At 37.6% G+C, this 27,684-nt stretch overlaps 1 protein-coding gene across 2 annotated transcripts in view; it reads left to right on the forward strand.

The window, feature by feature from the left end:
• The window catches only part of CNTN3 (contactin 3), a 241,035-nt gene that overhangs the window by 145,620 nt on the left and 67,731 nt on the right, over window positions 1–27,684 (forward strand). For both annotated transcript variants that reach the window (XM_088021839.1, XM_028101775.2), the window contains 6 exons: window positions 2,310–2,513; window positions 4,143–4,245; window positions 4,746–4,930; window positions 8,554–8,690; window positions 9,638–9,767; window positions 12,445–12,595. In XM_088021839.1, the coding sequence (XP_087877965.1) occupies window positions 2,310–2,513; window positions 4,143–4,245; window positions 4,746–4,930; window positions 8,554–8,690; window positions 9,638–9,767; window positions 12,445–12,595 (910 nt within the window). The remainder of the gene's footprint in view (window positions 1–2,309; window positions 2,514–4,142; window positions 4,246–4,745; window positions 4,931–8,553; window positions 8,691–9,637; window positions 9,768–12,444; window positions 12,596–27,684) is intronic.

The following is a 27,684-nucleotide window of genomic DNA, read 5'->3' on the forward strand; positions in this document are numbered from 1 at the left end:
ACATATGTAATATTTGTTCCAAAGTGTTGCATGTACTTATTGATCATGCATTCTCCTTGCTATATAGTATTTCTTACATGAATTTATTCGATTTTAGGTTTTCTGACTCTGAATCTGAGTTCTTTCCACCAGCCATTCTCATTTTAGTATAAACTGGTTTAATAAGGTTGACTTCTTGTTCTTAACACCAGCGGAGGTCTATAACATATATGTTGGGGAGCAGTGGAAGTTTTACACTCACTGGAAAAAAGGGACATTTTTAAATAAAAAATGAAAGGGAAAGGGGCAATCATATTAACTTCATGGATAGAACACTTTGAAAAGCATATTGAGATGGCTTTGCCCTCTTTAAAGCAAGGTGAGGTTACGGGAATTAGGAGATGTTGGCGTGGGACTGGATGCTTAGTGCAGCAGAAGAGCCTAAGGAGCTCAGGCTTCCACAGCTGTCAGTTTCAACAATTGTAGAACTCAGCTTCCCTGACCAGCATTCTTTAACTCTGTGGTTTATTTAGTTCTATTATAAGAGAAAAGCACCATTGGGGTAGGCATGAGGCCAACTGTGGAGTGGACGTTTGAGACACATTTTTTGTTTTGTTTTGTTTTCATACAGTCCAACAAACAACTTTAGATTTCACAACCTATCAGATGACTGATTGAAATGTCATGAGACACTCTACTGATAGGATAGAATGATGTGGAGAGCAGTTCAAGGTTAAAAATCCTGTCTCTAAACGTGCGCACAGTTTGCCATTGAATTGCTAACCTTTGGAATCATCAAACATTCCCATTTGCATTGAAGGCAGAAGGGAGTCAGTCCTGTCTCCTTGCCAACAGGTACTTACCGTGTTCTCTCCCCTGCTTGCTTTTCACATGCTCCTCACTTCATCTGGAGTGCTTTTATCATCCCTGCCTCTCAGAATGTTCTTCTGTCCTTTAAGACCCATTCTTTAGTCATGAGACAATGTCACCTCTCCTTCCTCTGAAATCCAGAGTAACTCTCACTCAGCCCTTTTACATTGTCTCAGTGTTCTTTGTGTACTGACTTACCATCCCCCTTTACCAAAAGAAAAGGCCCTTCACCCCTGGAATTATGCCTTCAATATATTTTGAATTTGTTACTTGCCGAATTTATTTTCATTACATACATTTTCCGAAAATTCTTTTGAAAATTATTACGGTAATGAACCAATATAGTAAGGCTGATGAAATTGTCAAAGACAATAGGACCATGGAAAAGAAGGAATCAAATGAGCCAACCATGGTAACTGTGCTTAAATAACAACTTGCCTCTGAAAAATGCAGGCATCTAGAACAATGCAGGATCGTATTATTTACCCTCATTATCACAGAGTAGAAGAACATTAGTTCCTTTGGAGAAAGTTGGTTTACCTTGACCCTGAGAGTCAAGAAAACTCATATTGGACTTTACATAGAAGATGGTAGCATAGTTGTATCCTTAATTAACTCAATAAATGTTTATTGAGGACTATTAAGTGTCTTTGGATATTTCATTTTGCTAATCGGTGGGGGAGGGTAGTCAGGATAAAAGTTGACATCAGTGTTTACCAAGTGGTGGGAGGACAGAAAACTAAACAGACCATTACATACAAGCAGTAAGTGCTTTAACTGATGTGAGTGTAGAGTTGCTCTAGATAGGAGAATCTACCCTAAGGACAAGGATGAAGGAAGAATTCTCTGAGGAGGCGGTTCCTTATATTTGGAACCACGCTTTGAAAACCATCTGGAAGTTATTGTGGCAAAATGGGGTTTAGTGTTGAAAGGGGGGAGGAAGGCAGAAGAGTGGACAGAGAAGAAGGACACTGCAGGCTTCTAGAGCAGCAAGTGCAAAGACACCCAGGTGCTGAGGCCAAATAAGCAGGGCCTTAACCCTGCATAGTCTCCCATTCAGGTTAAGAAATTTTGCATTATTCCCAAGAAATTGCAGAAAACTGTTATATCAGAAATTGACATGATGAGATTGGTAAATTTGAAAGATCACAGAATGTGTGGTGTGGAGATACAAATTAAAAGGGAGAAAGATGAAGCCAGAGAGACTTGTCAGGAGGTGTCTGGAGTAGTGATAATGATGATGGTAATAACTATTGCTCCCACGAGAATGCTAATCAGCAGTGTCCTCCACCATAATGCAGAATGACCGCAGAATCAATTCACAGAACTCTTTCTCTTCATGACCTGCAATAAAAGCACTGAGCAGTACTTTGTGGTAAAGGCGGTTTTGTGTATTTTTTGGTATAATATGGAAAACTTTCCTTAATGATGGAATTTCTTTTTTTCCCAAATTTTATTAGAACTGTCATATGCTTGGATCTTCAATGAATATCCATCGTTTGTTGAAGAAGACAGTCGGAGATTTGTCTCTCAAGAGACAGGCCACCTCTATATAGCCAAGGTTGAGCCGTCCGATGTGGGTAATTACACATGTGTGGTGACAAGTACAGTGACGAACGCTAGGGTGCTGGGCTCCCCAACTCCTCTGGTGCTACGTTCTGATGGTAGGACATCTTTCAAGGTGCAACTCTAAATGTAAATGTTGTGAATACTAGCAAAAACAAATGGGTTAAAGTGAAAAGTATATCACGAAGAATTATTTCATTTTTTGGGGAACAAAAATATTTGAGTACAGTGATGAGGATTATTTCATTAACCATAGGTCCTTGTACCTAATCCTTCCCAGGACCAGCTTTATAGTTTTCAAGATGAGTGCAAAATACAAATGGCGGATCCATTTTTCAGAAATTACTAAGTATTTCAAGATGTTGATAGGAGACCATTGAACCAAGCATGAGGTTCTCGAGCCTGGGGCTCAGGTTGCATTGTCATGAAGTCACCTTTCCTGATTTCAGCCACCTTGAGGTTCTTCAAGCTGCGGTCATCCTGTTACAGGATATAAAGCATCTCTTAAAATTTTTTTTAAATGTACACTAGAGGGAGGGAGGTGGGGGGATGGGGTAACTGGGTGATAGACATTAAGGAGGCCCCATGATGTAATGAGCCCTGGGTATTATGTAAAACTGACAATTCACTGACCTCTACCTAAGAAACCAATAATAGATTATATGTTAATTAATTGAATTTAAATTTTTAAAAATGGGGAAAAAATTAAATAAATAAATAACTGTACACTAGATTCCCAAAGCTTACTCATTTTATAACTGGAAGGTTGTACTCTTTGACCATCCACTCCCCATTTCCCCCATCCCCAACAGCATAGTGATTATAATTAATAATACTGTATTGATACTTGAAATTTGCTAAGAGAGTAGATCTGACATGTTCTTACCAGAGAATATTTAGAAATTAAAATGGTATCTATGTGAGGTGCTAGATGTGTTAACTTGATTGACATAATCATTTAACAATGTATACATACATTAAATCATCACCTTGTACACAGTAAAAAAAAAAAACAGGTTGTACAGTCTAAATATATGTAATCTTTATTTGCTAATCATACTTCAGTAAAGCTACAAAGAAAAAAGAATGTTTGCTCAACCCCTTCATTGCTATTTCAATGCAATGCACATGAGCTTCAGAGGAAGCAGATTTGTAAGCCTGTAGAACTGCCCCCCTTACACAAAACCATATCTGATACAGCACAATGCCATGACCACATAGGATCTAAGCATTTCTCTCCAGTCAGTTATAACTGAATTTGATCTTTCTCATTTATTAAGTTACTGTTTCTTGTCTCCAGGGTGCCATTTAATAAGTTTAAGATTGGTTTCTCTGCTACCAGGGTACCATTAAGTAAATTCCCTCCCATAATTTTTGCTCTTTAGGATATTTCAGGAAGTCATAATACATTGTATATTTCAGTTTGACTAGAAATGTCCAGATTAAATGCAGAATGAAAAGGTCTCCCATTTTACACAATGTAAAGGGCGTAATGGTTTTCTTGGTAATTTATGAATCATGGAATCCAAGGTCCCTGATGCTTAGTAATGTTGCATGTTTGGCCCAGTTATCTCTGCTTTGAAAAGTACCTAAGGGATGGCTAGTGAGTAATTTAAATCATTAGGGCAACTAGTTCAAAATGGAGCGAAAGAAAGTGTTATGTAAGAAAAATGGGACCATTCCAAAGGAAACGTTGAAACTATTAACCTTGTATTGTGGATTTACAGGTGTGATGGGTGAATATGAACCAAAAATAGAAGTGCAGTTTCCAGAAACTCTTCCAGCAGCTAAAGGTGCAACTGTGAAATTGGAATGTTTTGCTCTTGGAAAGTAAGTTTTATAACATTTACTCCAATGTGCTGAAATAGTTTGCTGTAAAAGATCAAGATAGTTTTTGACAGACTCTTCTTTTCCTTATTTTCTAAAATTTTCTTTCATTTAGAAGCAAAGGAAAAATAAAATATAAGCAAAATGCACATATATAATTTGGGTTGAAACTTTAAAGACAGTTTGCAGAAAATGACTGTACCTGCCTAATTTTATGAACTAGGTTGGTGTTATTTCTTTTGCTTGCTCGTTTGTTGTATTCTGTGTTCAACTTTTTTTTTCTAAATCATGAATTAACTCAAGAAAATGCACAACTTATTTTATTAAAATATCAAGTTAGGTAAATCCTTGTATCAGTTTTATGTAATTGACAACTGGAAATGTTCTGCATTTGATACCTGGTGCCTTTTTGCTCTATCCTAACAAAAGGTTTATTTTGTCAAGCCTAAAATGCATCCAGGCATCTGTTTAAAATAGGAATAACTTGACAATTTTCTTCTTAGTCCTGTACCTCAGATTAATTGGAGGAGAAGTGATGGACTGCCCTTTTCCAGTAAAATTAAACTGAGGAAGTTCAATGGTGTGCTTGAAATCCCCAACTTCCAACAGGAAGATACGGGTTCCTATGAATGCATTGCTGAGAATTCCCGAGGAAGAAATGTCGCCAGAGGGCGTCTCACTTACTATGGTGAGCATCTACTTTGGGCAAATTGGATTTTTAGCTTTTGCTCTCTCAATAAAATGTTGTTGGGCGGTGGGAAATGACGGCAGAATGCCAGTGTGCAACTTGTTCTGTTCTGCGTTTTGTTAAATGAGGATGAATATTTAGGAGGAATTAAAAAGCAGTAACGTTCTGCAGTGGAGTTGGAGACATGACATATTCTATTTGCGTTTTAAAATGATTCATATAAAAATGAATATTTCACTTTTTTTCTACAAGTAATGTTCTGTACACTTGATCATATCAAGGAGCGATCTCCTTTGTGTCTGTCCTCTCCCCTAGGAGATGTGACTTTGTATCTTTCTTAATGATCTTTACTAAGCAGAAAGAAACTGTTGAGGGAGAGAACTTGTAATTACTGCATTAGACAAATCACATCAACTTAGGCTCTTGAGTTCTTCAGTGTTAATTCTCTCCCTTCCAGTAATGTAACTCTGCTGTGTTTGCTTCCTTTAATTTATAATCACATTTGTTTGATTTTATGAACTAGATTGGTGTTTTTATGTTTTATTGTTTTATGAACTAGATTTGATGTACTGTTCAGTTTAGGTAAGGAAAGGATAATAATGCTACCTTTATAGTCTATTGGCATAGAAAAATTAAATTTTCTTTTCAAAATTTGTTTTCAAATCACCTTTATTAAAAAAACGAGGTTTTTTGAAGAAAGCATGATTTAGAAACTATAATTACATGACTTTACAAAATGTACTGTAATATAGTTAAAGATATGTGCTCGGTTAAACTTTCAGTTTAATTGTTAGAAACACTGTAAAATGAGTGGGAATTGACCACTTTTGTGAAAGGCAAATCGCGTTGCATTCTATTTATTTTAGAAAGTGGAAATGGAAACAGTTTGCATACATAAATGTTTTAGGGAGGAAAACATTTGCAAAGACAAATATTAAAATTATAGGGCATTTTATGACCTGCCTCAAAAAATTTGTATTAGTTACGATTAGATTGACACCTGTTCAACTATTGTAAGATTTTAGGATCTGTCAGGAACAAAATGGAGGTTGGGTTTAATATCATGAGTCATTCTGTGTTTTTTAACTCTCTCGTTACATGATTGCATTAGAATACATAGCACCAAGGTGAGGTTCCCCAGGTGTCAAGGTGTACATGCTGGTGGGATAATAAAGAGGTGGGTTGGGGGGCACTTAAGCCATGTGACTGTTAAGCTCTAAAAACACCCAAAGCAAATGCCTTTTTCTCATAGGAGAAAGCTCTAAAGGAGTCTCTCCGAGAAACCATTACTTGACCCAGGGTAAGAAGTGACCATTACAAGAAAACACAAGATATTTCAACTGTCTGAATGTTTCAGCAGGAATGTTTTAGCTCTGTGGAACAGCAACCCTGCCTAAATAATAAACAACTGTATGCCTCATAGGACGAGAAATTCAAAGCTAAGTTGGTGTTCAAGGACCTTATAATCAGGCCCCTGCTCAGTTTCTCTGTGATTTTGGTTCTGCCCTTATCTGTCTTTTCCCTTTCTCTGCATGGTGGTCTCTGGTAGACTCACAAAATGGCTGCCTACAGCGACTAGAACATGAGTCCTTGTTCATTCTTCCTGTCTCCAAAACATCTTGCAATTCCCTTCTCAAATCTCATTGCCCACAAGTTTGTTCCAAAACCAGTCACTAGCAAGGAGAATTGGCTTAAACAACTTAAGAGCCTCTGTTTGGAACAGGGAATATCGTCAGGTTTCCCTAAATTTTATGGACAGTGTGAGGTGATGGAAGAAAGGATAGTTCAAAGAGAAATGGGTGTTATTTTACAAATAAAGAAAGAAGGAAATGGATGCACAACAGACAACCAACATCATCCACTATACTGACTACTGTTTTATTCCATTAGGTAGGTGATATGATATATACCCAAGAAATAAATCAGAAATTAATGAGATCGGGTGTTTCATGAAAGTTACTCTACATTTCTGGCTTAAGACTAGTATATTCCATCAGTGCCATGCAGTTCTCTGGTTATCTGTTCTAATATTTCGTGTAAGAAATAGTCTGATAAAATATTTGGATCTCATATGATAGAATAAGGGGGAAATCACAGTTAACATGGCAGTTGTAATCTCAGGATTGGCTTCAGTCCAGCAAATTTTCCTCCCATTTGGAGAAGAAGAACAGTAGTATTAAGAAGCCAGTGGAATTTTTTGCTAGAAACTTGAGTCTTAGTCAAGGCCTCATGTATGAGTCTCTTTGCAGTCTTATTCCATGAAGGCTGATATTTCATGAAAGAAGAAAATGTGCTTTAATATAAGTGGAGTGAAGTGATTTTGGACTGAACTACACTTCAGACTGGGCACATCATTTAAATAAAAAATAATAGTAATTATACTAAGGTAAAATTTAGACCAGTAGATTTTCTCTGAAAGCTAAATAGCTGTATTTTCATTTCAGTTTCCTTTATTAAAAAAAAAGCAATTTTATGAGATAGGAATGGAAAGACAAATCTTCCCATGGTTGCAATTAAATAGAAATAGATAAACTGTTTCTCCATATGGAGGATGCAAATGTAAATCCCACAGTAGACATCACATGCATAATGCAATGTGAAACCAGTAAGACATCTCACCTCCCAGTTTTGGATCTAAAATGCAAGCTGAGACTTGGCTGAATATACTGTGTATATAGAGTGGCGTTAGTTGTTAAGTGGTATGTTGCTTTCATGTGTAAAAAGAATTTTCCAAATATCTTCTAAAATGTAAGAGAAAATGATAAATCCACTTGATGCCACTGATTTGCATACATAATTTAACGGTGCATGAGCTACTTCTTTTTCATAAAAAATCATGATTCAAATTGAACCAATTTATCCGTCTTTCTCTGCCTTCATTTTAATTCACACGGAGGTTCATAAGATGCTCATTGGTTTGTATTTAATTGAAAGTTATTTCTAACTTGAGGGAAATGTTTTTTTTTCCTCGGCTATAGAAGTTTCCCTTCTACGGATGTTAATTTATAGTGCATAATTAAGACTAGTAGCTGCTGTCATTCATGTAGTAAGTTGTCATCAATTGTGACCTTATGACTCACAAATGCACTTGGAAAGGAGTCTCTTTCGGGTACCTGCATTACCAGCTACTAATACACATCTGAATTATATAATACAGTGCTGGGGCGCCTGGGTGGCTCGGTCATTTAAGCCTCTGACTTTTGATTTCGGCTCAGGTCATGATCTCAGAGTCATGAGATCAAGCCCGGCGTCAGGCTCTGTGCTGGATATGGAGCCTGCTTAAGATTCTCAGATTCTCTCTCTTTCTCCCTCTCCCTCTGTTCCTCCCATCCCCGCTCTCTCCTTCTTTAAAAACAAACAAACAAACAAACAAAAAGACATAATACAGTGCCCAGAATTTTGAAAACAGAGAAGGCATAATGAGTTTGGCTTAGGAAGTGACAGATTGCAACATCCACCCTCAAATCTAGAAATGTTTCCCATATCCACTTAGTAAATAGGGTATTAAATATTATTTTAGCCACTATGCTCATATTAATCCATTGCTCACAGTGTTTATATCTATTTGTAGAAAGTATTTATTTTTTATCTGCTGGGTGGTTTGATTTTTTTTTTCCTTGCAGCAAAGCCTCATTGGGTTCAGCTCATAAAAGATGTAGAAATAGCAGTGGAGGACAGTCTTTTTTGGGAATGCCGGGCAAGTGGTAAGCCCAAACCCTCCTACCGATGGTTGAAAAACGGAGAAGCCCTTGTACTTGAGGTAAGGTAATGAGCCTGGTTAATCCTTCCTCCCTTCGTTTTGTGTTGAATAAATGCCCTCCTCATACCTAGTGCCAAAGTCAACTATTGAGTTTGCACACATTCATTTGAACCTAAAAAGTGGTAAAAGGAGGAAAAATATAAAATCAAGTACCCAGTCTGCCAAGAAGGAAATATTTTCAACAAATGAATTTCATGAGATGATTTTGTGAATTTAGTCTAAAACTGATATTATTATTATTATTATTATTATTATTATTATTATTTGCTTTTGAAATTAGAGAAGACCTGACTTTAATCAAATGTGGAATATAATTTCTTTTTCCCTGTTTGACAACTTGGTATGGCCTCTGGAGACTAAATGCATTGTTACATGGGTACCTTCTTACATGAGTACTTATTTTCTTAATCACTTTCTTTCTTAAGCCATGTAATTTTTGCTCTTTTAAAAAATTATGTACTAAGTCAATTAGGTTCCTTCAAATTTCTATATATAACCTGTCATACTACCTAAAAACCCTTAAAAAATGTATTTTCCAGAACCTTTTCTAATGCACAGAATTTATAATGTCTTTAATTTGCATGACTACAAAAATGGTGAAAACCATTCCAGTTGATGGGATGGAAACATGATACGTTTTTTTAAAGTCTGCAACTTTAACCATAAGGAAAAATGAAATGCCAACAGTATTTTACCTCTTGCTTTGTTATTTATTTTACTGTTAGACATTTGGACTGAAGGGTGTTTATTAGTATTTCTAATGTGTGGCTGTTATGTTAAATCGTCACAGATTTTCAAATTAGGAAATGTTACCATTTCAGGTCAGATTGCCTAATACTCTGAAGAAAATGAAGGAGGTTTGTGTATGATTGAAAGAATAGTGGTTTTCATTTTTCTTTTAAAATGATATATACATTTATATGCAAAAGATTTTTGTTATCACCTAGGAGAGAATACAGATAGAAAATGGTGCCCTTACAATATCGAACCTAAACGTGACTGATTCTGGCATGTTCCAGTGCATCGCAGAAAACAAACATGGTCTCGTCTATTCCAGTGCCGAACTTAAGGTTGTAGGTAAGACTAAGCTTCTCTTGTCATATTTTTTTCTTAAATCCTCTAGAACCAGAAATGTGTACTTCCCCTATTATATTCCTATATTATCTACAGTATTGTAATAATATCATTCAGGGTTTTTCATCAGGGAATGTTTTTTAATGATTTCTAAGGAAAAGCAGCAATTGTGGCCAGAATAAACCTCAGAGGTTGAAGTAGAGAGCAACAGTAACGAAACGGTGTTGACTTAAAACATCCTTATCCAACTCTGATATTACAAACTAAGCAATGCCTTTTAAGAGACTAACTGAATTTGGTGTTTTCTGTTGCTGGGCCAGAAAAGTAAACAGAATTCAAAACAGTACTTTACTGATCCGCAAGGAGTTGCTTTTGTTTTTAGTGACCCTGCTCGAAGCATCCAACATTGGGCATACTGAAGTTTTAATGAACAAGGCTCAACAATTTGAAGTTATGAATTGTTTTCTTCTTCTTGCACTTTAAGTATATGAAAAGATAGAAAATGTTATATCATGTTTAGAGCGGTTATCCAGAAAAACACTTTGAAAGTGGCAAATGCCTGAAAAGAAACCAAAATTGTCAGAGCATAGCATAGTACGACATACATAAGAGAAAAAGAAGAAACAAAATTTATTGCTCCATGCAATTAAAATACAGATTTGGATCTGAGCAGAACATGATCCAGGGCTCAAGCATCATCACCATCATCAGAACCTACATGGTGTTCCCCAACACATTCAGTTTCTATGACCATAGTCAATCTAATGGAAGGAGCACAGCTTTCTGAATTACTCTAATAGAATAATCACCATCTTGCATGTCATTGGCCCTGTGTAGCTGATTTGGGTCACCTACCCATGACTGGTCCAATCCATATGACCCAAAGGTTGGAAGGCCCTGATGGATCTAACTCAGCGGTCCTCAGTCAGGGATGATTTTGCCCCCAAGAAATATTTGGAAATGTTGGGAGACATGTTTGGTTGTCACAATATTGGGGACAGATAGGAGAAGAAAGGAGCCAGTGTGTGTTACTGGCATCATGTGGGTAGAGGCCAGAAAGGCTACCCACAAATAATCCTACAATGTAAATATCCTACAGTGCACAAGACAGCCTCTCACAGCAAATAATTATGCAGCCCCAAATGTCAGGTGCCACACTAAGAAACGCTGGTTTAATGGGAGGTCTCTCATCCCTGATGCCTGGAGGTTAGAAAAATACCATCTGCACTAGGAGGCCTAAAGTCTGGGAAGGGCGGGTCATCAACTGAAAATCTGGCTACTTTTATCCATGACAGAGAGGTGGGGTATTATAACAAAAAGAGAGTGGAATTTGTACATAGTCTTAAGTTGAAGCATTGCTGTATTCTTGTATTAAATTAGCCTTATGAGTGGTAGTTCATTCATGGTAAAGTGGATGATTTCCTACACAACATGTTGTATGAGGCTTTCGTATGGGAAAAATATATGTTAAAATCTATATAATTCAGGGTGCCTGGGTGGCTCAGTCAGTTAAGCGTCTGCCTTTGGCTCAGGTCATGATCCCAGGGTCCTGGGATGGAGCCCTGCATCGGGCTCCTTGCTCAGTGGGGAACCTGCTTTTCCCTCAGCTGCTCCCCCTGTTTGTGCTCTCTCTCCCTCTCAAGTAAATAAATAAAATCATTTTTAAAAAGTTTAAAAAATATATTATGATTCATTCAAATATAAAGGGGTTTTTTTTAGTCAAAGGTATTCTTTTAAGATCTTATGTTTTAAGGCCAGCAACCTCTGGGTAACATATCTTCTTTATCCACCATCTTATATATAACCACATAATATAATTCTCTATATGATCTCCACTTACCAAAAAAATAAATAAATTGTGTTCACTGGAATTTTCCATAAAATGGAGCCTTAGACGTTAGGAGAAATGCACTGTTTGGTTAACATTTTCCACATTTGCAATAAAAGGAAGAGTGATTTTCTGATTAAAGTATCTTTTCATTCAAATGATACATTATTATGTATCTTGAATGTTAAGGTGTTTCAGGATCAGCATTGTGTGCATTAGCAGATATAAGGTTCTCTACATATTATTGTGTTTAATGTCATAACTGTAACATTAATATAATAATTCATATTATATATTTCTCCATCTAAGAAGTTAAACCTAACCATGTGAAAATTTTATAAGAGATCTTGATAATTTTTATGCAAGAGAATAATAATTCAGTATTCAGCCTTCATTCTAAAAACATTTACTGAGTACCTACTGAGTGCCAGACACTGTGCCACGTGCTGAGTCTCGGAGATCACAGGAGAGACTGACTCTGTTGTTGTCTGCATGGAACTAACTTTCAAGAACATTCTATGATAAATGTTTTTCATTTTAATAAGCTCACGATTGAGCTATTTTAAAACTTCACAATAAGCTTTAAAAATTCCTATATAAAATAATCGCCCCAAGATTTAGAACTTCCTAGAAAACACAATAGTAAGAATTAGTTTTTGAGCACTGAAATCCTGTGAGTGGTCCGTTGAATCAAGTACTGATATCTGTGTGCTGGGAAACTTAACAAGTGGTTATAAAGTCAACCTTGGAACCTACAGGAATTTTAAAATATTAAATTCTAATTTATTTAATAAGTAATTATTTATTTAATAAATAATACATTCTCGTTCTCTCTTCTTTCTTGCCTTTCAGCTTCTGCTCCAGATTTTTCAAAGACTCCAATGAAAAAGTTGATTCAGGTGCAGGTGGGCAGCATGGTCAGCTTGGATTGTAAACCTAGAGCCTCCCCCAAACCACTCTGTTCATGGAAGAAAGGAGATATGATCATCCAGGAGAATGAAAGGTATTTTGTTGTCCAAAATAATGGTGATTTGCTTTCTTCTTACTTTCCATGGTGATGTCAAAGTAGGTTTTCAATATGAAATGAGTAGAATATGAGGTGTTGAAAAAGGAAGACAGTAGTATTTTTGGTTCTATAATACTCTTGTGAAGATAGTAAGCAACTTTTGAAATCTATTTTTTTAAGATCTTATTTATTTATTTGAGAGAGACAGAGAGAGAGCATGAGTGGAGAGAGGGGTAGAGGGAGAGGGAGAAGCAGACTCCCCACTGAGCAGGGAGCCCAATGCAGGGCTCGATCCCAGGATCCTGAGATCATGACCCGAGCTGAAGGCAGATTGCACCCCAATTTTTGAAATCTAAAAAGAGTTAGGTATATCAGTTAGATTCTTCCCATACAGACTACCTTATTTTAGCAAGGATTTTCCTCCCCAGTCACCTGTTAAGACTCAAAGTAGAATGATAAAGAAATGTCAGTCCTGGACCCAGGTGAGCCCATATCCTAGGACAAAGAAGAGAAGATATAATGAGAACACATGCCAAATAAATACTAATATTGCTATTGCCTTATATTGAAATAATTTAGCATTCCTGGTATTAGTTTAAGCAAAGGCTTTCTTGGTTTCCTGATTGTTATAACATTTAAAATGAGGAGGAAGAATGAGTTAGCTTAAAGGTACCACTTGTAGAGCCAGACTGCCTGGGTTCAATTTGTTCTGCCTTTTACTTGCTCAATGAAAATCTTTATTTCCATGTCTCATTTTCTTATTTTAAAAAGATTATTTATTCTAAAGAGAGAGAGAGAGAGAGCAAGCACAAGTGGGGGGGGGGGGCAGCAGGAGAGGGAGAGAGAATCCTCAAGCAGACTCCCTGCTCAGCATGGAGCCCAACACAGGGCTCCATCCCAGGACCCTGAGATTACTACCAGACCAGAAATCAAGAGCTAGCCGCTTAACCGACTGCACCACCCAGGCGCCCTGTGGATGATGATGTTAGTATTTATGGGGATTGTTAGCTAGATGAACTACATAAATATCTATACAGCACTTAGGTCATTACCTGGCAGTGAGTAAAGGTAAGTATTAGCTATTATTATTTATTGAGGATTTAACTATATGCCAGGTATTATGCTCAGAGCTTACAATAAATAGATTATTGACCCCAAAGATGTCCACGTCCTTAACCCGTAAACCTATGATTATGTGACATACATGACAAAAAGTAATTAAAGTTGAAGATGGAATTAAAGTTCCTAAGCAGATGACTTCAAAATAGGGAGATTATCCTGGATTATCTGGGTAAGTTGACAGTAATCACCTGAACAGTTATAAGGGGAAGAGGAAGGCAGAAGTGTTTGTCAGAGATGTATGATAATCAAGGATGAGACAGGAGAGATTTCAGACTTCAGTGGGACTTCAGTTGGTATTTCTGGCTTTGAAGATGGTGGAAGGGAGCCATGAGCAAAGGATTTTGGACGACTCTCTAAGGTGGGAACAGCCCTCAGTTGACAGCCAGTAAAGAAAGAGAGACCTTAGTCCCATAGCCACAATGAACTGAATTCTACCAACAACCTCAAGGAGCATTTACTAATTCTGAGCCTTCCCAAGGAACATAGCCCAGACAATACCTTGATTTTGGTCCAGTGATACCCGTACTGGACTTCTGACTTCCAGAACTTATATAATAATAAGTTTGTGTTATTGTAGGCCAAATTACTAAACTTAACAGTAATTTATTATAGAAGCAAGAGGAAATTGATACACAACTCTACACTCATTATCTCTTTTAAACATCTTTGGAACTCTGATGTGTTATAGATCATATTATGATATCCATTTTACTAATGAGAAAAACAAACTTAGATTATATAATTATATAATAAGTCACATAGCCAGGATTTTAATCCCTGTCTGTTTGACTGTAAACATAACCACGAAGCATTTTCAATGCCACATTTTCTATAGGAAGCCCAGAATTTTAGAGGTGGTCTTTTTAACCTTTGCAGTCACGGAGTCCAAATTACTCTTTTTGGAGATGAGGGAAAACAAACAATAAAACCATAGGCCAAGAAGTGTGGATTTACTTTTTCAAAATTACAAAATCATATTGCAGACAGCCAAGTTGAACTGCTTGTATATTACTTAGGCACCAAGGTATTTTTGTGAGTTGGTATGACTACACAGTTTGCAGTTCCTCCAGTATTTAATGGGAGACATTTCCATTAAAAGGCAGCCACAGCAGGATGACAGGGCAAAGTTGTGAACTGAGCCTCACAGAATAGATTTCTGGAGCAGGAAGTTAATTAGTGATTTGGGGTTTAATTTTGTAAACCAGTTGAAACAAGTGTAGGCTTGTGGCACAAATTAGTTAATTGTGGCTGTATTGGAAGTGAAGTCTTCTTATATAACGGCTTTTTGTGTTCAAAAAAGTTTTAAATAGTTTTAACTGTGTGCATAAATCAAATAGTGGTTAAATCCCAAGGACTTCAGTGCTTTACACAGGAATAAACCCACTTGTCCTCACAGTAGTGCCTATAGGAGGCAGAGGATTTTAATCTTAATTTTGAAAGTGGATAAGAAGATTTAAGAGTTTTAGCTACAGGGATGCAAGGAGGGATTTACTCCCACATTATAGAGTAACGGGGTAATGCAGGAGAAAGGAGTATAAATTCCAGAATCTGATCTGGGATTTCTGACTTAACCACTTACTACCTTGGTGCCATTAGGTCCATTATGTAACACATTTGAATCTTACTTTCCTCACTCATAAAAGAGATCATAATTCCTACCTTACATAGTTGCTAGATAGTGAGCACTTAGCATAATGTCTGAAATTTGCAGATATACCAATGAGTAAGAATAAAGATATATTACAAATAAAATGTTGAAAGTAACAGTGACTGAGAAAGACAGAAGCTTTTTGCTTTTTAGTTGGGTGGCTCATTAGCTGATCTACGCTCTCTAAAGGTGGGCAGTTAGGACTACCTGGAATCCACAGTTATCAGGGATCCAGACCCCTTTTATCTTGCTGCTCCACTCTCTTCATATCCTGAATCAAGATGGCTCCCTGGGCTTCAACTTCTCTGTGTCATCTCCCAGTAACAGGAAGGAGGAAGATAGAAATCAGAAAATTCTTTCCCTTTTTAGGAACTTTCCAGAAGTCCCATACAATAATTTCTTTGATGCCTTACAGGGCAGAAATTAATTCCTAGGCCAAACTTAAATGCAAGGGAGGCTGAGGAATATGGGTTTTTTGTTGTTGTTTTTATTTTGGTGGGCACGTATGTATCCAGTGAGAAATTGGGATGATTTCTTTTTAATTGGGATTATGTTTAAGTAGAAAAAGGAAGATGGTTTACTCTAGCAATGTATCATGTTCATAAATGTTACTTCTGTCCATTTGAGGACTACTGACCTCCATTTCGTTTTAAATATTTTCAACATCTCTTCTATGAATAAGGAAACTTTGACGTATAAAAATAGGGTTAAAAAGAGGAAACATGTTTAAGAAGAGGGTCCATAGTGTTGCAGTCCCTCCCAAGTATCTTAGTCTGAGCTTTTATAGCACAGTACCATAAACCAAGTGGTTTATTAAATTTATTTCCCACACTCTGGGCATGGTAGTCTGAGATCAGGGTGCCAGATTGGTCAAATTCTGATAAGGGACTTCTTTTGGGTTTCAGGTGGCAATCTTCTTATATCCTCACATGGCAGAGAGCAAGAGAGCTCTCAGGGGTCTCATAAAGGCACTAATCCCATTCATGAGCAACCCCCCCAACCTCGGCTCATGACCTAATCACCTCCCAATGGCCCTACCTCCTAATACCATCACACTGGGGATTAGGGTTTAACATATGAATTTTGGGGAGTCTCAAACATTCAGTACATAGTACCAAGTCTGGGGGTTTGGATTTTGCTTTTATCTATTTGGACAGCAAAAGCACTGATGAGCCAGAGCCTTGATACTCAGGGGAAAGGCTGCTAGAAGCAATTATTGAACAAATTGTACTTTTGAATCTTCTCCAAGTTCATGTGAAATCAGAGTCGGCCTCAGCCATCACTTGGCTGCGAAAGCCCCATGTCTGTCCCTCTTGACTTGGTCTACAGTCTTAAGCCAAATTAGGGAAGCACCTTAAATGACAGATTTATTGTGGTTGTTCAGTCATTGGCTGTTCCAACTTAAAACATGCAGATTCAAATCTCATTTGGGGGACAAATGAATTTATTGACACATTTGAAAATACAAGAGAAGACAAAATTTTTATAGGGTATTTATGGCACGATTTTAAATACACTGGCTTTTTAAGTTTGTTTTTTATATGAACTTGGGTTCGTCAGTGAATGAGAAACTTGTAAGTAGGAAAGCTTTCTCCACCCTAGTGTAGGGAATGCTGATGGCAAATAAACTTGATTAAGCCAATACATACATATACTTTATTATGTAAAGCCTAAATCAGGAAAAAACTAAAGTCAAATTAGGAAAAAAATTCTAAGGATTAAAGGTGTCCTAAACATTATATAAACTAATAAATATGTCTACTATGTAAATCACACAGTGCATTTGAACAATTATAATCAACCTGGTTTGTAAGTTTTTATATCAGCGCAATAACAGCTTTGTAATTAATGCATCAGTGATAGTAATGGGGATCTAAGTCAGTGAGACACCTAAAGAACAGAATCATTTAGAAGAAATCAGTGTTATTGCTTTGAGGTCGAGAGAGCATTTCAAGCTAAGGTAATAAAGGAATGACTTCCCAGCAGAGGTCTTAGAAAAGCTGTTCTGAATAGATTATAAGAGCTTATAATACAAATAGTGATTCCTGAGGTCTCAAAATCAAGTGCTCATTCATTCATTGGAAAATATTTTGAGTACCTACCCTGTGCTAGGCACCAGATATTTAATTTTTATCAGACAAATTCATCCTCTTGTTTGTACTTTTCAGGGTATATAGACAAGCAACACAGAGCAGTTACAATAAAACTCAACTGGGAAACTACAGTATGTTCAGTGATTACCAAAGAAGACCCCATCTACAAATGCGGGATCTGAGCAGGCTTTCTGGAGAATGTAATATGTACAGCAAGACTTGAAAGATGACTAGAGTTTACTGAAGAAGAATGCTTCAGGCACCAGAGCATGTGTAAAGGCACAGGGCAAAGGGTGGCTTAGGAACTTGAGTAGCTTCAGTTTACTTCAAGTGTAAAGTGCCTTGTGAAGGCGGATGCAGACAGAGTGGGGCTGTAGAGGTGAGCAGGAATCTTACTGGGAATCACATGTAAGCCAAATCAAGAAGCTTGGGCCTTATTTCAGGTGCTCAGAAGCAACAGAGTAAAATCAAAGCAGCAGAATTAGAAGATCAAATTTAATTTTGATTATGTTCTTTAAAAAAAATACAATGGTGGCAAAGGGGAACATGGGTTGGAGTGGCAGAAAGACTTGAGGCAAGAACCTCAATTAGTAAAAATTCACCAGTCTGAACAAGAGAGTATGATAGCCTGAACTAAAGAAATGGTAATGAGAAGGGAGAGAAATATTGAGGAATTAGAGAAGGGAAAGTCCACAGGACCTAGGAGTTGATTAGATTAATGATTTGAAGAAAAGGTAAGAGTCAAGGATGAATTCTAAATTTCTAGCTTAGACATCAGGGAGCATGGTAGACCTATTCAGTGAGACAAGCAACATTACAGAAAAAATAGGAGTAAGCACATATGTAAGTGCTGTTGGGGATTGTTGGTGTTTGAAGTGTTTGTTGAAAACCCAACTAGATATATGAGCATATAAAGGTTGACTAAATGAATCTGGAACTCAGGAGAAAGTCTTGAGCAACAGATAGACATTTAGTTGTTCTGAGCATGACATGGTAGCTGAAACCATGGCACTGAATAAAATTGTCTTAGAAGGTACGGAGCATTAAATGGTAGAGGGTCAATACCTTATCCCTGAAGCTGATGGAAGCTTAAGTTGTGGGATAGAGGAAGCCTGTTTTTATAGTCTTAGATAAATGGCTTACAGTCATAATTTGTAAGTAATCAATTTACTAAATAAAGGTCAGTTTTTTTTTTTAAGATTTTTTATTTATTTAACAGAGAGAGACACAGCAAGAGAGGGAACACAAGCAGGGGGAGTGGGAGAGGGAGAAGCAGGCTTCCCGCGGAGCAGGGAGCCCGTCGCGGGGCTCGATCCCAGGCCCCTGGGATCATGACCTGAGCCGAAGGCAGACGCTTAAGGACTAAGCCACTCAGGCACCCCTAAATAAAGGTCAATATTAAGTCACCTGGTATGCAAATATTCTGATCTTTGAAATTACTAGCGTCAGTACTGACAAAGTTGTTGTTGTTTGCTTTTTTTTTTGTTTTGTTTCGTATTTGTATCATCCACTACTGAGAAAAGTTATTGTGCTTTTTTCCCCCAGGCAAGAAACAGGTTTTCTGAATAAACAGAAACGCCCTGCCCCTTTGAGTGTTCAGTGGTAGTACACCAGCTGCCAGTGTTTTAGTGTTCTTTTATTCATTCATTCATTTGCTTATAATCCACATATTTTCAAAAAAGACTGAAATTGAAATAGGATGTTTTTTCTCCTTTAAGCAAAGCAAAATTGGAAAAGACTCTAGAGAATGCAAGCAGGCATGGTATTCAAGAAGAAATAGCCAGTTGGCATATTTTAAAGAATGTTTAGCTTTTCTCTATCGCTTAGTGGTACTTACAATGCATTAACCAATTATTTTTAAAAATGGGGCTTTCAGTTGAATGCTATTACTTATAATAGTAAATATTTTATTGCAATAGCCTCAATTTGAAAGAGAGTCAAAGAATGGCCCATTACTTCTAATTAAACACATTAAAATTGTTTCAACTGTTCTAGGCAGCATTTAATATTATAGAAATTCAAATGCTTTTTAAAGAAAGAAATAGTAAAGATTTTTTTCCAAATATTAATAGCCATAATCCACACAATGCTTTTGAAATGTATTAACCAATTCTTAACATGCTTCTTACATATAGTTAGAAACTGGCTTTTAAAATGGAGCGAGAATTATATTCTGTATAATTCCATTTATATGACCGCTGAAAAAGCACAGCCTTCGGGACAGAAAACAGCAGTCACTGTTGCTAGAGTGGGTGGAGGGGTTGACTGTTTAGGGATATGGGGGAACTTTTAGGGGTGAGGGAGTTGTTCTAGATCTTGATCGTAACAGTGGCTACATGACCACATTGACTTATTAAAACTCACAGAACTGCATACCAAAAAGGGTGAATTACACTATATATAAAATATACTTTAATTTCTTAAGCAAAAATTTACATGCACTCTTACATTCACCTCATCCTGAATTCATGAGTAGCTTCATAAAGGAATTGAAAGGCTCAAGAAATGCTCCCAACAGGTCACTTTGGCTCCCGTGAAACACTGAGCATTTCCACGACAGCACTGAGAAACAGAATCGAAACTTTTGCCAGGAACCAGAATAATTTTGTCAGAGCAAGAACCACTTGGCATTTCCACCCCTTGATACTCCTAGTCACCACAGTCTTGCTCTGTAAAGATGTGTCCAGGAGCTCTGTTACTACCAGCGAATCTGTTAGATGGCCCTTCTCTTGTCTCAAGCTCTTAGATGAAGAACAAGGATTCCTTTGCCAAAGTTCTGTCTCCGTCCCTTCCGCATTCCCCCACATTTCTTGGCTCCTCTCTCTCTTATCACAGTAGAGTCTGTTTTTTTGTTTGTTTTGTTTTGTTTTTTGTTTGTTTCATACTGTTCAAAATGCTGCTTCCTTCTCTGCCTTCTGTTGCCCCCTTTCACCCAAGGAGCTGGATTCTGTCATCCTCCCTTTCATTCCCAGTCTACCTGTCTAAACAGCTGTGACCTCACAACTACCTGAGAGATGTAGAAGCTCAGTGCAAAGTTTCAGTTAATCTACCCTTGGGCAAACAGCTAAGATCTCAGGTAATTCTTCACCCCTGTACCTTTAGCTCCAAACTAATCTTGAACTGGTGAACTTAGAAGATCAAAGGAGAATTTTATTTGATTTGTGTGTTGTTGCCCCTTTCAGGACTTAGATATTATTGAATAGAGATCAACGTGCCTGCTCCCTATCTATAGGGAAGGTATTTATGTAGTTCAGTAATTTGTCTTTATTCAGTGGTGGGGGCTGTCCACAGCACTGGGAATGCACAGATGAATAAAAACAGCAAGAGCACTTAAAGAGCACACTCATAGTCTATTCAGAGTTTGGAAAAGTTAGCCATCAGTTACACTGGGATAAACTATATGATCAAGGGAACCATATAATTAATTCTATAAACTGAGACATTTTGAAAGAGAAAGTGGGCACTGCTAGCAATTACCTACAAGACAACACATATAAACTGTACTGGTCTGAGGAAACTGGACACTGCCACCTTGTCTATAATAGAGGTGTACAGAAGCTGGTAAGAAGTACAGAAAAGAGATGCTGTCTCAGCTTTGGGAACTGGGAAAGCAGCTCCATAGAAGGAGAGGGATCTCAAAGGAAGCAACCCTAGAGCTATGTTTTGAAAGATCTATAAAATCTAATGGAGCAAAAGAGTAGAGAAAACACCATCTGAACAAAATGGTGGATGGCATAGACAGAGGTGGAACTGGGTATTTATTCCAATTGTGTCTGTGCTAAAGTTCATATATGATAAGGAAAATGAGAAGGCCTGACCTGAGTTATTTTCTGGGTAAAGCACCATCTCTCTCTTTCAAAGGAGGTGAATATCGGAAGATCATTTTTATTAAAGGGGAAATTGAGATACCTGAGTAAGTATACAACAGTCTCAGAGAGTAGAGAGCAGCCCCCTTCCCTGTCTGGGTTCCGTAACCCACACCGCCATTTCTCTCATGCTTCCAGCTGTAAAGAGAAGAGAAAAGAGTACATTTGCCCCTTACATCCCATATCCTATGAGAAGATTAAGCTAGTATTTAACAGTGAAGTTAATCAAGAGAGGAATCAGTGCAATCCAGACTTTTGGGTTGGGATAGGGCTCTTGAGAAGCCATGCTAATCACTTCCTCTCTGCCATCCCCCACCCTTCAACCACCAGAACATGCCTATGGAGCTTCTCCCATTAACCACAGACATCTAAGTTTCTGAGTATGTATTTGTATGATTATTGACATGAATCATTTATGCATAATTGGCATGCAGCATACTAAGTACTGTGCACGTTATTCACTGTGTCGGATGAACCAAAGTATAGGTTTGATTTCCTCCTTGACTTAATTTTAACACGTGGAGAGAGCAAAGCATCAGAATCAGAAAGGTGTGGGTTAAATCTTGGCTCTTTCACTTACCATGTAGGTGGAGCTAGGCACGTTAGTTAAGCTCTGAGTCTTGTTTCCTTATTTGTGAAATGGGGCCTTATTGCAGAGTTAACCAGTCTGTTAGGTGGCATTTGCTTGGCACATACTCTTAGCAAAGGTTGGACAAAAGTACTGACCTTCCCTGACAAGCAAAGAAAGGACGAGATTTCCTTTGGAAAAATGATGTCCACCTCTGTCCCTGCTCCATTTCTCTCACATTTCTTTATCTCAGGGGACTCAAGTTGCAAAGATAAAAATAAGATAGTGTGTGTGTGAAGCATCTTCTATCGTGGCTTCTAGATATGCTCTCAGGAAAAAGCACCCGTTGCTGTTCATGTTGCTTTTAATATTAACTGTTTTCATCGTGTTGCTCAGGTACTTTAGGAGTAACGAGACTGGGTTAAAAAGAAATGTGAGTAAAGACTTTTGTTTTTTACAACTCTCAACTGAGTTTTTCATTATTTAAACCTTAAATAAATAAATTTTATCTAAATGTTATTAAAGAAAATGGCTTTTTTTAAGATTTTATTTATTTGAGAGAAAGAGAGGGAGAGAGAAAAGACGAGTGGGGGGAGGGGCAGAGCAAGGAAAGGGACAAGCAGACTCCCCGCTGGGAGGAAAAATATATTAAAGCTATTGTAGAAATCTGTATTATCATCACATACTCTCTTTGCTTTTTTTCCTGCTAATATATTTGAGATAGGAAAAATCAGATGCTTTCTCTCAGAGTAAGAATATTGACTCTTTTAACACTATCAAGTTAGAGGACAGGACAGGGGGGCATACCGTTGCGTTTTGATTAAATTTTAAGAGAAAGGAGAAAGAGACAGAATTCTCATTTCATCCTGCGTTTTTTGCTTTTGTAATTTCCATGGCTGGAATATCTTTTCTTCTCAACCTAGAAAACCCAAATTCATCACTCAAAGTCCAGCTTATTGTTACTCATGGTGGGAAGCCTTCCCCCAAGCCCAGTGTGCGAGATTAATTGCTCTTTCTTCTGCTTTACCCTTGTGGTTTCTTTATCAAGTGGTATCATCTAACACAGTGTATTATAACGATTTGTGCAGAAGGCCATCTTACCTGGGTTCTCAAAGAGCCTTTTGCTTATCTTTCCCGGTAGCCTCAGACTCTGCTCCATACATGTTTCTTCATTTCAACATTCATTTATTCCTCAAATATTTATTTAACATCTACTGTTCCCATTAACTATTGCTGCATAACAAATCACCCTGAAAGCCAATGGTGTAAAAACAGTCACTTTAGGGCGCCTGGGTGGCTCAGATAGTTAAGCGTCTGCCTTCGGCTCAGGTCATGATCCCAGGGTCCTGGGATCGAGTCCCACATCGGGCTCCCTGCTCCTTGGGAGCCTGCTTCTCCCTCTGCTTCTCTCTCTCTCCCTGTGTCTCTTATGAATAAATAAATAAAATCTTAAAAAAAAAAGCAGTCACTTTATTAGATTTCAGTTTTGTGGGTCAGAAATTGGGAAAAGGCTCTGCCAAGCTTGACTAGGTATTAGCTCAGCTTGTCTCCCATGACTTAGGTAATAACTAGAGCCAGAACAGCCAGGAGCTGGCTACGCCCTGCATTCTCTTTGGCAGTGCCAAGGTCTTTCCATTTGGTTTGTCCATGTGGGCTAGTTTGTGCTTCCTCACAGCATGGTGGCTCTAGGGAGTTGAAATGCTTACAAGGCAGCTAATGGGTTCACCAGTGAATATTCAAGGTAGCAAGATGGAAGGTGAGTCAACACTCCACTTTTCTAGCATTACACTGGTTATTAAGGAATCACTAAGCTAACCAGATTCACAGGGAATGGAATTAGACTCTACCTCTTGATGAGACAGTAGCAGGATTCCAGGAGAGCAGGTGGGATGGGAAATCTAACTTTGGCCACCTTTGGGAAGTGCAATCTGGGACACCTCCCACATGCCATGCATTACCCTGGGCTCTGAGGAAACCACATGAACAAGGCATTGGTCCCTTCCTCGTGGGACTTGCAGAAGGGAAATGCAGATTGCACATAAGTTGAAAAGACCTCATAGAAATTGCAAAAGGGAGAGGCAGAGTACATATAAATTAAAAAGATAATTTCTTTAGCCATAAAGAAAAATATATATAATTATATAGAGTTTTATTTAAAAAAAAAAAGGCCTCATTAAGGAAGTAACTTTGGGGCAGAAAACTAAATGGTAAGAAGCAATGGATCATGTCAAGAATTGGGAGAAGTTGCCTTCCAGGAAGACATCCCAATAAGAACAAAGGCCCAGAGATGGGAATGAGATTGACAGATTTGAGAATCAGGAGGAAACCAGTGTCACTAAAGTATCATGTGTGGGTCAGGAGAGGAACAAAATATAAAGCCTCAGGAAAAAAAAATAAACAAGTAAATGAAATACGAAGTCTCAGAGATGGAATTCTTAAAGACCATGATAGAAATGTTGGATTTTATTTTAAATAGAATAAGAATCATTGGAGGTCTTAAGGCAGGGATGTGACATGATCTGGTTAAAAGAGAACTCTAGCTGAAGGATGGAGAATGGGTCAGAGAGAGAAAGGAAGGGAGCACAAGTCTGGTTAGGGAGCAGTTTGTAGTTGGCAGGACAAGAGTGACTGGAGGCTTGATTTAGGGTAACAGTGGGTGAAATGGAGAAAAAAAAAGATACCATGTATTTTGAAGGTAGAGTTGGATAAATTTGTGCCTTATAGTTATAAAAAATTTCCTACCAAATGATCACATTTATTGGTTAGTTTTGCATGTCCTATAGGTATATGCCCCTCAGCCATTAGATTGTAAGTCTTCGAAGGGGCTAGTTCTTACTCTTATTTTCCAAAACACTTAGTGCAATTTAAGTCCTCAAAAAATACTTGTTGAAGTGAATATCATTCTTTTTTGAGCAGTTTCCATTTCTTTAAAATACCTATAATCACTTTTTCTTTGCTTTGCTTTTTTTTTAAGTCAGCTCCACACCCAGCATGGAGCCCAATGTGGAGCTTGAACTCACAACCCTGAGATGAAGACCTAAGCTGAGATCAGCAGTCAGGTGCTTAACTGACTGAGCCATCCAGGCGCCTATAATTTTCTTATTTAATTTACAACACAGTTTCTTTAAAATACAAAAATTGGCTTTTTAAATAAATTTCTACTTGAAGCTTCCTATTGAAAATAAAAAAGTTCCTTATTTTAATTCTTCCCCTCCCTGAACCTCTAACAGAAGTAGGGGTAGATAGTTGGGTGGATGGATGGATGGTTGAATGGATGATTAGGTGAGGTACCATTGCACTTTCATAAAAAAAGGAATAAACATGTGTTTCAGTAGTGATGGTTGCTGCCTCCCACATTTTGATGCTGGAAGGTGTTATTCATAATTTATGATCTGTTATATAAGTTCTAATGAGTTGGTACACTGAGTTAAATTTCTTACTGCCTAACAAAAACAATTGATTTTGCGCTTTGACCTGTTTTCCGCTTCCTGATCTTATTTGTGATATTTTTAAATTCTTTTTTATTTTATTTTATTATGTTATGTTAATCACCATACATTACATCATTAGTTTTTGATGTAGTGTTCCATGATTCATTGTTTGTGTATAACACCCAGTGCTCCATGCAATACATGCCCTCTTTAATACCCATCACCAGGCTAACCCATACCCCACACCCTCTCCCCTCTAGAACCCTCAGTTTGTTTTTCAGAGTCCATCGTCTCTCATGGTTCATCTCCCCCTCCAATTTTTCCCCCTTCATTTTTCCCTTCCTACTATCTTCTTTTTTTAACATATAATGTATGGTTTGTTTCAGAGGTACAGGTCTGTGATTCAACAGTCTTACACAATTCACAGCGCTCACCATAGCACATACCCTCCCCAATGTCTATCACCCAGCCACCCCCTCCCTCCCACCCCCCACCCCTCCAGCAACCCTCAGTTTGTTTCCTGAGATTAAGAATTCCTCATATCAGTGAGATCATATGATACATGTCTTAATGATTTCATTGCTAGAGCAGTTTCTATAAGAAGATGAAAGTGTTTGACCCTTTGTGAGTATGTAGTCCTGAAAAAAAATCTAAAATTGAGGTTGAATATACAAAAATCTATCTTGTTTGGGAAAAAATTATTTCCTGACCTTTTACATTCAAATGCTGAATAAAGAGGTGTGTTTAACTTTACCTTTAAGATCTTATTAGGCTCTTTATTTTCCACAGTATTTATTAATTTAATTTACTTAATTGAGAAAATGGTAGTATTTTAAAACTTGATACAAATTATATGTTTTTCTAGGTACTTAAAAATATTGATACCCCCGCTGTATTTATTATTTATTATTTCTTTATTACTTTAGCCTCATTTTAATAACTTGATGTCTCCTAGTTTATTTCATTTACTTGTATCATGTCTCATTCCTAAAAGAACTTGAGACAATTTATTGAAATACACACAAAGTACACACTGGGGAGAAAAAATTGTGGAGGAAAAAAAGATGCCAACATTCCACTTGCCCAGAATGTAAGTTATATAAATTAGGACAGCCTAAATTCTTACCAGGGTATCCTTACTGCCTTTTAGAGCATGATCCATAGTACATGTTCAATAAATCGTTGTTGGATGAGTATCTGAGGGAAGTTTACAAAACATAACCCAATGGATCCATTCATGTATTTGAGTTGCATGATTTTGGCTCAGAGCTTTTTGCTAAAAATAAGCAGACAAAAATACTGCCAGTTACACAATCCTTGAGGTCCATAAGGTGAAATGAAAACATTTGACAAGGAGATATGCAGCTCTCCCTAGGAATAAAAATGCGAATGTGTATATCCAAATCCAATGGATTTTAATGAAGAAAACATTGAGTGATGTAGTACTAACAGTCCACATTCTTAAAATAAAACACAATGACTTCTTGGGGCGCTTGGGTGGCTCATTCGGTTAAGCGTCTGCCTTTGGCTCAGGTCGTGATCCCAGGGTCCTGGAATGGAGCGCTGCATTGGGCTCCCTGCTCAGCTGGCAGTCTGCTTTTCCCTCTCCCTGTGACCTTCCCCCCAACTCATTCTCTCTCTCTCTCTCTCTCTCAAATGATTAGATTTAAAAAAATCTTTAATAAAACCCAATGACTTCTCAATGAGTATTAAAGATTTCTTTTTCTTATTCTTTGCAATCCAAGCATAACTTTGAGTATTAAGACTTAAGGCTCTTGAGAAAGGGGTAGACCACATTCTTCTAACTAATTTTCCATGTGTATTATTTCTCACATGTATGATTTAGTGAGCTTGAAATAGAAATTATTTCAGGGTTATGTTTGCTGTCAAGAATGTAGGGTACTCAAGGAAGGGCTACTGTGAAAATGAAGAGTCAGTGCTTATAAAGAGTCAATTGAACTAATATTAAGGTTTATATCATCTGATTAAAGGTGTGGTGGTTCACCAGAACCTGTGTGAGTAGACAGTGATCACACCTCTGCCTGGAGGAGGGACAAGAAAGTGCAGATTATTAGGACTGAGATTTTTCTCAGAAAATAGTTTGGAACCCACCCCAGATTATGAATGAATGTGTGGCCTAAGACTCTACATTCTTGAGGGGTGCAACATTAACTACTCTTTCTTTTTTAAGCCAGGTGATAGTTGACACACAATGTTACATTAGTTTCAGGTGTGCAACATAGTGATTCCACAAGTCTTTGTTACCCTACGCTCATCACAAGTGTAGCTACCATCTGTCACCATATAATGCTATAACAATACAATTTACTATATGCCTTATACCGTGCCTTTCACCCC

Source organism: Eumetopias jubatus, unplaced genomic scaffold, assembly GCF_037043125.1.
Source record: "Eumetopias jubatus isolate StellerSeaLion01/CBP00866 unplaced genomic scaffold, mEumJub1_p1.0 scaffold_1, whole genome shotgun sequence".
In the NCBI taxonomy this organism is placed as follows: domain Eukaryota; kingdom Metazoa; phylum Chordata; class Mammalia; order Carnivora; family Otariidae; genus Eumetopias; species Eumetopias jubatus.